The sequence below is a fragment of the Fulmarus glacialis genome, unplaced genomic scaffold (assembly GCF_000690835.1).
Source record: "Fulmarus glacialis isolate BGI_N327 unplaced genomic scaffold, ASM69083v1 scaffold21378, whole genome shotgun sequence".
Taxonomy (NCBI): Eukaryota; Metazoa; Chordata; class Aves; order Procellariiformes; family Procellariidae; genus Fulmarus; species Fulmarus glacialis.
In genome coordinates this window covers 7939-18439 of record NW_009229203.1, presented here as the reverse complement: position 1 = coordinate 18439, position 10501 = coordinate 7939, and the positions used below count along the sequence as shown (strand labels likewise).

At 37.4% G+C, this 10501-nt stretch overlaps 1 protein-coding gene across 1 annotated transcript in view; it reads right to left on the bottom strand.

The window, feature by feature from the left end:
* LOC104081152 (platelet endothelial cell adhesion molecule-like) overlaps window positions 1-10206 on the bottom strand; it is a 33150-nt gene extending 22944 nt beyond the window's left edge. The window contains exons 1-9 of the mRNA XM_009583776.1: window positions 9966-10206; window positions 9799-9825; window positions 7645-7938; window positions 6375-6674; window positions 6019-6288; window positions 5369-5629; window positions 4095-4376; window positions 2989-2996; window positions 1-10 (exon numbers count right to left, since the gene is read on the bottom strand). The exon at window positions 1-10 is cut by the window's left edge and continues 264 nt beyond it. Coding sequence (XP_009582071.1) covers window positions 1-10; window positions 2989-2996; window positions 4095-4376; window positions 5369-5629; window positions 6019-6288; window positions 6375-6674; window positions 7645-7938; window positions 9799-9825; window positions 9966-9999 — 1486 coding nt within the window. The 5' untranslated portion in view covers window positions 10000-10206. The remainder of the gene's footprint in view (window positions 11-2988; window positions 2997-4094; window positions 4377-5368; window positions 5630-6018; window positions 6289-6374; window positions 6675-7644; window positions 7939-9798; window positions 9826-9965) is intronic.
* Between the last annotated feature and the right edge of the window lie 295 nt (window positions 10207-10501).

The window sequence follows — 10501 nt, the reverse complement described above, 5'->3', positions numbered from 1 at the left end:
CTGATTGGTACTACAGAGGAAAGCACAAAGAAAACAAATATTAGCACTATTAAAAATAATTTTGATGATAAGATATTGTATTGTAGAAATACTTGCTTTAATGTTTAAACAGAGACTGAATGCACAGTATTAATCTTTCTGAACAGTCTCTGCCAGACAGCATCCTCTAGTAAATATTTTTATATAGCCAGAAATAGAGAGGCCACTATAAAGAAACAAAGCAGACACAGAAGGAAAATATATCCATTCCGCACAAGTCAGTCAGCCTCTTTTCTTAAACTTCTTTGGAAGCCCCTCAGGCCCCAACCTCCAAATTATTTAATTTTCAGAAATAACACACTCAGCAGTTTGATAGTGTAAATAATTATAGTTCAATTTATGTAGCTAAGCTTTCATAGTTATGTAGAGTTTTGCTATTTTATGCTAACTGTATCTATATTTCTTGTAATATTTAATATACAATAGTGAATATCAGCAGATAATGGATTAAGTTCTTCAAAGGCATAAGCAAGTCCCACATTCTAATGGTTACAGAATATAGCAAACACAATGAGAGAAGTTAGTTTGCATTTGAACAAGTTGTAAGAATATGCATGCCAAAATAGTTTTTAAGTTTCCTGGTTTACAAATGAAGCATATTAGCATATATAGAGCCAGCATAGGAGCAGATGAGCATCAGCACTTATAATTACATGGGGAAAAAATGCACATACATTCTGTGATGCAATGCATATAGAATATTAGTAGCTTCACAAGATGTTTGGGACATGAAGCATCTGTTTTGCTAAAATCGCTAAACAAAATTTCTCTGGAAATATTATAAATGTGTCTGGGGCAGGGTCATGGATAACACAAGGCAGATGTAAAGGAAGAGTCATAGACATAGACCTGTTGGAGCAGGTCCAGAGGAGGGCCACAAAAATGATCAGGGGATGGAACGCCTCTCCTATGAAGAAAGGCTGAGAGAGTTGGGGTTATTCAGCCTGGAGAAGAGAAGGCTTCGGGAAGACCTTATTGCAGCCTTTCAGTATTTAAAGGGGGCTTATAAGAAAGGTGGGGACAAACTCTTTAGAAGGGCCTGTTGTGACAGGACAAGGGGGAATGGTTTTAAACTAAAAGAGAGTAGATTTAGACTACATATAAGGAAGAAATTTTTTATGATGAAACACTGGAACAGGTTGCCCAGAGAGGCGGTAGATGCCCCATCCTCGGAAACATTCAAGGTCAGGCTGGATGGGGCTCTGAGCAGCCTGATCTAGTTGAAGATGTCCCTGCCCATGGCAGGGGGGTTGGACTAGATGACCTTTAAAGGTCCCTTCCTACCCAAACTATTCTATGGTTCTATGATTCTATTAAGGGAACACTGGTACAGAAGCAGAAGGAGGAAACCAAATCTGATATGAAAAGATACTAGATATGAAAAGATACTAGTCACTATTTGTATTAGATAGGAAGCAGGAAGCAGATTTAGACCTAAGACGTGGGTTACTACGACTGATCCCATCATAGAGAGGATTGCTTTATAAAACATAAGTCTTTTTTCAGATCTGGTACAGACAGAAAGGACAGAATACAGAGAATTCTAAGCTACCACCTCAGGAGTGGCAGACTGCAGAAGACTGGCTTACCAGGCTCCAAAACGTGACTTTCTATTCAGAACTTCCAAACAGTGTCACAGCATATCCTGAACCACTGCTCTAACAGCTGGGATACACTAGTTCCCAAAGAAATACCCATTTGTTAATGGACTAAGATTATGCTTTGTATTTGTTTATTTGTTACTTGTTATTTCAAATTACCTTGACTTTAAATCTCACTGGATAAATCTCTTCAAAGTTTTATCATTCAGCTCTCTCTAGTGTTAGCAAAGCATATCCTGGTGGAACTGACGAACTTAAGGTGCAGTCCTACTTCTGTAGTCTGCAAATACTGTATTAAAAAACCTGTTTGGGGGCTCAGAAAGTGGAGAGCATGTCCTTCAACTGTGCAATAATCCAACCGACTCAGCAGAAATGCAACAATTCTGGATGTAACTGTTCTAGTCATATACAACTCAGTGTCAAAACTCAGAAAAACCAGCCTATTAACCACAAGGTTATCTTACTAAAACCAACACAATTTGGGTTCAAACCGCGACACAAAACTGAAAACTCCTTGGTAGAGAGAGATTCTCTCTTCTTTTTGATAGGTCAGGAATAGACTTCTGCTCTGGTCCTGGACTACTTCGCTGTAATCAGGTCAGGTAAATCTAAAATACTGGTGATGTATTGAAGAAAAGTAGCAAGGAGCCAAGGATATGGGTTAAAATGGATCCGCCACTACCAATTCCCTTACTTACAGTCCCAAAGAACTCTATTTTCTTTCCAATAGCCGTACGCAGTTACTATCTGGTCAAATGACATCGACATAGGTGCCAACAGCATGCATAGGATACACAGCTCTACTTATCTTTCACCACATATTGTGAACTGCTACCAAAATAGTACCAATTTTTTGACATCAGGCTGACGAAACTGACCAATTCTGAACCAAGTAAGGTAGAGGTGACACTACTGAGCAGACAAACATTTTGAAGACATTACAGGCAAATTATTATTTCCTTTAATAAAAGCTCAATATCTACAGTTAGATGGTTCCTTCTGTAGGTTAAGAATAGTCTCAGGTCCTCCAGGAGCAGCAGCCACAATCAATGCTTTATTTCCATTTGGGTAGGAGACTATTATTTTTGCTTATCTCATTCATTATTAAAGATGAACCCAAACAAGACGGTATCTGTCATCATGAAGCCTGCAACTGTTAGGGACCTTCATCTAGTGCAGAAGGCTCCAGTATGTCTCCTCAAACAGCTACTCTGTTCTCTACAATTATTTATCTTAGATTTTCAAATTAAATTCAAGGTACAATTGATATCTTGGGTACAGGATATCCAAGAAACTTCCTTAACGCCTGTAACAAAACCTATTGTTAAGAAATATGTCCTTTGGGCACACAGGGAACTGCTTGTGATGGGGACAGAACATATCTAAATCAGTGACAGAATTTTCTTGAGCCAAACCTTTGCACCACTAGGGTCTAAACCAGGAACTGTCACATGAAACCTCACTACCATCTGCTCTGAGTGCACCAAACAAATCTACAGAAACACGGTATACTGGTTAAAAAATCCCACCAAGACAAGACGCTCCCTTACATGCGTAATGACAGGGAAAAGCACACGCACATGTTTTGAGAGTTATCAGACCTGACACCGGTCTTACGTGGCCTACTACAGAATTATCATTTGCTTCAGTTTCTCTTCATATCTGCCAATAGCACACTTGCAAATCACAGCTTTTACACTTGCATTCCTGTTCTTGAAATAATCCTAAGATCCCCAGCGTATATCAGATGTCATGCTTTCTTCTGTGGACTTCCAGTTCATCTTCTTTTTAAAGCTTCAACTACCAACTTCCCTCATGGGGCAGAGGAATTTTTCCTTTCTACTTCACATATATTTGTACATCAGAGACTTTGTTCATATACACTAACTCCTAGTTGCTAAGAAGGCATAATAATAGACTGACTTTCAGAGCTACTTAGCAACTGCAGCTTCTGGTGTTGAACATATGCTCAGTGCCTCTGAAAACTGCAACTAATAACAGAGGTATTTAGAGGGATTATTAAAAGTCTGGATTTACATCTTTTACCAGGAATCTAGCTAGCTCAATTATTTTAGTGAGTAAAATAATGGATTAACTCCAATATCATTATGTATATATTTAATCCAGTCCTATGAAAATCAAACATGAAGAAAATGGATCTGGTTCTGAAACTTTTAATCATTAATTTTACTAAAACAGCTTCTATACGATTTCAAGTCAGATCTAGTTTTAAACATTAAAATAAACTCAATTGTAGTTAACTTGATTCGGATTACTATCAGGATTTTTACTTTAGTGACAAATAGTCTGTGATACAGATCTCCAACTCTTTTTAATTCAAGTGAGCAAAGATTTGTAAACACTTCACATCCATTTTGCTTAGTCCATCATTTGCTGCTAGTTTCAAAAATCAAAATATGACATTTGACAAGAAGAAGAATTAAATAGACTTACCTATTACTGTGATGTTTAGAATATTGCTAGTTTTCATACCGCTGGAGTGATTATTTCTAGCATCACATTTGTATCCTCTTTCGTCATTTTGTCTAATATTTTCATCCAAGAACGTAGCGTATGTGTCATTAATTACTATTTTCTTCAGTTCATTTCCTTTGTAGAATGTGAATGTTATTGGCGGTGTTCCTGTCACTGAACGACAGATTAACCGTAGAGGCTTCCCTAACACCACCTCCGGTAAACCACTGACAACGGAAAGAGTTGGCTTGGAGACTGGAGCTAAAAGGGGAATAAAAGAAAAAATTGTTGCAGACTACACTGCCTAAGGCTGAAAGATACAATATTATTTTACAGCAAACATATAAATATACAATATTTAGCTAGTTTGTGCATGCAGCCTATATCAGGAAGCTCTTCCTCATTGATAGAATGGAAGCAGGAGGTGACTTGAACAAAACAAAAATGTAGATAATAGACATATGTGACTTAGAATAAAATAGCATACAAGGAAAATGTAAAGGAAAACAAAAAAAGGATCAGTGACACAGCTGTGGATCATCCAAACTCCAGAACTAGCTCTGACCTAAGGAGTAAGTCTGTAGAGCAAAAATATATGCAAGTAGCATTGTATGTATTACCTGAGATGGATCCTGCAGCACCTAATCAGGGACCTCTGTTTCTGCAGCACAGCCAGTCACAACCCAGTTAATCCCCCTTTACAGACTTGAGAACCAACTGTGCTTGTTCCATGAGAGGGAAGGAAACTAGGGTGTTTATAATTAGTGTGCTGGTGAGGGGGTTGTATTGATAGCAAAAAACTTGGCTTTTCTGGAGTAGAGCTATCCAGATGACCTCTGGCTCTCATGGCTTTCTGCCTGGAGGGTCAGGGGGAGGGATTCAAGGCAAACACTGACAGTTTCAGATCAAACTGATGAGAGAAAGGTTTGCAGAACATTCCCAGCTCCTGCAAATGGTAATGAATGAGCGTTTATTTGGCACCTAGCAGAATCAAGGGAACAGAAGAAAGACATGCTTCCTTCTCCTAGGGCCAGCCCTGGAAAAGTCTGACTTGATTAGATCACGATAGGCCAAATCCTCTACAGCTAAAGATTAAAAGCACACCTTACAGAAATTAATATTGCAAGAACTAATAGACACCCTGCTAGTTCACAGACTAGACACTGATTCTGTAAACAGATGTGCTTATTTATAAGCTTACGGTTTTGATTTCCATCCCCACCGTTGGGTTCTAAGCCTCTGTATCAACTCACCATAAACATTTATCCGTACAGGTTTGCTCTCCTTGACTATTCCTTTTACTTCAGCTTTACAGATATAGGATCCAGTATCATTCACATTAACTCTCATTGTTAAGTTTCTAGAATTTTTCAACCAGATGTCTCCATTTGAATTTTTCCGTAATATAGAGAAGTTAGCTTTCCGAAAACCACTAATGCTGCAACTCAAAGTTAATTCTTTATTTTCATCCAGCTTACTCATGGAAGCAACCAATATTGGCTTGGGGAATAACTCTGCAAGATAAAAAGGGAATAAATTCATTCAAATTGAGCCTAAAAGAACATGACTACCTACCTAAAAGTATACAGAATGAAGGACATACTGAAAGTTTACAATCAGGGAAAAAAACAATCTTGTTATTTTAATATAATAATATTTTCAGGGAAAACAGAAACGTAGCAATCACTTGAAACCACTTCTTATATGTGTTATTTGAAAGTATTGTTTTAGTTGAAAGTATTGGCAGGCAAAAATCAGAAACTGAAATCGAAATCTAAATAGCCTTTAACTTCAGGAAAATTTACACGTGGATCTAGAGGTTACAGTTGGATCTTGAGTTCTACTGAATTTAAATCTAAATATTAATCCATTGAGTAAAATCTAAGATGAACAGAGGTGTTACCTGCCACAATAACATTCAGTTTGGTGGTTTTAGATGCTCTCCCTTGCTCCACCTTACACAGGTATTCACCACTGTCCTCTAGAGTAGCTACTGCAGAGTATTTCAAAAGTTTCTCATCTCGTACACTGTTCAGTATTGTTTTGTTTTTCTGGAGTATGATTTCAATGTCACGCATTCGGGCTACCACAGTTGAGCATTCAAGCTGTATTCTGTCTCCTTCTGTAATATTACTTGAGGGTTTGGCATTCAGAGTAGGCTTTATAAATGGTTCTGCAAGAGAATACATATAAACTCATGACCCAACTTTTTAATTATAGCAAGCAAAAAAATGTAAAAAGAAAAGCTAAGCAACTTACCCCTGACTGTAACAAGTGTTTTGTTGCTGTGTTCTGAGCTTTCAAATTCGAGTTTTACATTTCTCCTACCAAAGCAATCAAATTGTAAAATATTATCTCCCTCTTCAACACAAAATTCCACTACAGAAAAATTTCTGTATGGTTCAAATACAAGTTTTTCTTTAGGTGTTGAATTCATCTTTATCTTCCGGAAAAAGAAATATAAAGGAGGTACTTCTTCTGGCAGCTCACAACGTAATTTCACAACTTCACCCTCTAAAACTTCTTTTTTCTCAGCAGTCAGGATTGGCTTGGTCATTCCTTAGAACAGAAAACAAGGAAAGAAATAGAACATTGCATAATCCTGAAATAAACACTCTCTCTGATGACTATGGTAGTGACTTATGCTAATGAACAGATGCAAATAATTTGCAAGAACTGAGCTTCTGAAGACAGTTCCTTTGATGTGTGGGTGCATGCCAAGGCACCTTCAGGAGAAGAAAATGTCCCTCGAGAAGGTAATACAATCTTGATGCAATGTGTGAAGTATGAAACTCGCTGTTTTGAAGGTACAACCGCTTCCTCCCAAGTGTTTCCTATTGCCACTCAGAAACGAGCAAGGGAAGAAACTAAATTCCATCTCAACTTCTGTACCTAGAGGTGCAGACCTCTGAAGAAAAATTACAGGCCCTGCACAACCCTGTGACTATTCAATGCTGAACGAATTCTTTCTGAGTTGCTTTTCCAAGGGGAGAAATGTCTCTTGCAGTGAAGAACACATGGCTAGAAAGAGTATAGATGGAGGTGGCCCCTGTTCTCATAAGAGATGAAAGAACAAGACTGATACAACTTTGTCTACAAAAGTAGTCCATAGTTGATACTAGCTTTGGCAATGGCTGTCACAACATGAGAATCTCTATGTGTTACTTCCAGCTTTTCCAGTAATCTAGTTCCTCCCACACCGTCATGTTTATGATCTATAGGCACAAGTTTTCACAACTAATACTTTCTCTAGTCTAGGGAACAGAGGCTCAGGACAGAGGGGATGGTGGCACAGGAGGCACAGATTGCATTCCTGACTATCACTGATCTGCCATCTAGCCTTGGAATAGTGATTTCATTTCTGTGCCTTAACATGAGGATTTAGTACTAAACTCTTGTAAAGCACTGTGATGGCTATGGGTAAAAAATACTTTGCAAGACATCATATTTAGCACTGACTATTATTACTTCCCCTGGAAGGTTGTTCTCTTGTATCTTAGAAAACTGCCATGTTTGAAGGAATACTCACCTGTTACCCAAACATGTACGGAGTTACTAGATTTTGTCTTTCCGCCGGCTTCCACAGTACATTCATACTCTCCTGTATCTGAAGATCTAGCAATAGATATCTCATATTGTGCATCTCCTTTGTCTGATACAGTCATGAACACAAGCTTGCCATCCTTAAAAATTGTAAAATTATGCTTCAGCTGGAAATCAGTACTTTTGCTAATATCAGCATGGCAGACAATTGACATAGGAGCTCCATTCTTTACTTTGACAGATGGCTGAACCTTGATTTCAACTGTGTTGAAAGTAAAAACTTGATGGAAAAAATAAAAAAAAGAGGTATATTTATTTTCAATTAGTCCAACATAATACTGTTATCTCAAGCTGCTACACGTTAACCACAAAAATTAATTCATTGTACCCTAGTAGCAGGTGTTACAATTTTTGTGGTCAGATCTCACAGATGTTGACATTGGTAGCAGCTTTACCTTCCACTGTACAGATATACTAGAGGCAACTACTGATTGTCACAGCACACACTGTCCATCTGCCCAGTCCTTGCCCTGAGGGACTGAGAGAATCATTGATTTGGCCACGCTCATGGCCAAATCTACTAAATTCCCTAGAAGACACAGAGGACACTGGAATAGGTTTGCAGCTACTTCTTGGTTTTCCTTATTTCTCATGGTTTGTTGTCTTCAACTCTAATTGGCAGGAGATCTGAGAGGTGAACAAAATTTTGTATTTATACTTGTCTGAATAAACTAAAAAATGACAGTAAACCCCTGCTTAGAGTTGTGTTAACCCCGGAGCCAATTCATCCCCAATTAGCAGAAATCCCTGGAGCTATCCTAGTATTTTTTATCTGAAAGTAAGGTTAGGGTTATGTCATTCAGCAAATTCCACTTTAAACATGTAACTCACAAGCTTGGGATAATCTTAAATCTCTAGTTTAGGATAACTAGAGCATAACAGAACATATTTGGGTTCAAGTTCTGCAAGCAAACATGTACTGCCTAACTTTACATTGTTGGCAGTCCAGCAATCATACTCTCAAGAGTCCTTAGTAATCATACCCTCATTAATTCAAATACAGAATCATATGCAGAAGCAATGCTTTCAATTAATTTAGAATTTAGATATGTCAGTCCCTGAAAAAATATACTGAATACAATATTCCTACTTAAAAAAAATAAAAAAAATTGATAAGCACTTTAAGAAATAAAGTTTATAACAGCATTAATATATATAGTGTTTCTGTGTTTATAACCACAGCAATGATAAATAATTTGTAGCTTAAAGTTTTATAATTATTAGAATCCTGGTATAATTAATATTTTTATTCACACAGCTAGATGAACAAGTATAGAGAAAGATTTATGAGTTCATTCACTTTCCCTTCCTTTAGAACTTACAGCTTTTGGGTATGCCTGTTTTGGCCAGGATTTGTATTAGAAATTTGCTACCAGAACAGGAAAACTTTCCTGCATCTAAAGAAGTTCCTTGCCATGTACACTTACCAGCTATGTATAAATTGTCCTTGCTAGAGAGAGTTTTGGGCATAAAACCAATGCAAAAATTGTAAAATTTTTTGCATGTGAATAGACTACATGACAACAAGAAGCAAACATTTCTCCCTAGTGATGGAAAAAAGGAAGTATGCAGAGTGTATGTGCTGGAAGTCAACAAGAGATTAACATAAAAAGTAAACGCATTCCTTTCAGAACGCAAGTTCTGTACTCTGCTCAGACATGATCTTTTCTTTTGCAAGAAAAAGAGCAAGAGAGAGTGCCCTTAACTTATATTCTGTAATTTTATCATACCTCCTTGCTGGTGGGCCTGAGAAGGTTTTTTAAAGACCAAAACAAAATGCTAGTAATTAAATCTCCTCTCCCATCTCTTCTCTTGTATGCCTCAGTAAAGCAAATTACTCTAGGAAAGATTTCACCAAAACATTTATTAAAGTATGAGCAGCACATCTCTCATTTAAACACTATACCAAGAAACATCACCAAGTAACACCTTTTTTTTTTTTTTACCTGGCCAAATTTCATACTGAGCTATAGTACAGCAAATCCAGATAAACTCTATTATGGATGCACACCAACAACTGAGGAATTAGTTAAATTACTTATTTCAAATTTGTATGTGAAAAAAAAATGTAACTACCTACCTCTCTCCTGAGCGTAAAGTTCTGAACCTGGAAAAAAAAGAAAAGAAATGTTATTTTCAAAGCTTACAGATTGAGAGACAGTAATGGGAAACAGTAAAAAGCCCCAACAAACCCCAAACCAACCAGAAACACATGTACCCACCCACATATTTAGTTATCAAACTTACACTGCAAGAAAATCACCAGAAGAGCAAGATACATCTCGTTCCTGAAGAACAGACACTTAATTCCAAAATAAAACAATATTCATCATCAGAGGTGATGCCTCCAGGTACCAAAAAGAGGTTTGTTTTATGGAAACAGATAAAGTTTTGCCATTAAAATTTGTAAGTTTTCCCAGATCTTCAACAGAAACTGGCTAGATCAAGTAATCGTTCCCATTACTGGAAACTGGAAATGGCAAACAATGAGAATCTATCTGCTGCTCACAGGCAGATTGCTGTTCAGGAAGTGACTGGACTTTTCCTGAGGGCGCCACCAAATGCATTTGCTTTGTTTAATTTCTTAAGGTGTATTAAAAAAACAAGAAGTTCCAATGACATTTATCCTGCAGTTCCTGTCAATACGAGTATTTTTAAGTCACGATTAACCATTTATGAACACAAATTACCTTCGCTACTTGACCTCAGCAGGTCCTTGAGCAAATATTTCCCTTCATCCTGATATGGAGAACTCTTTCAGAAAATACATGTACCTAATTATT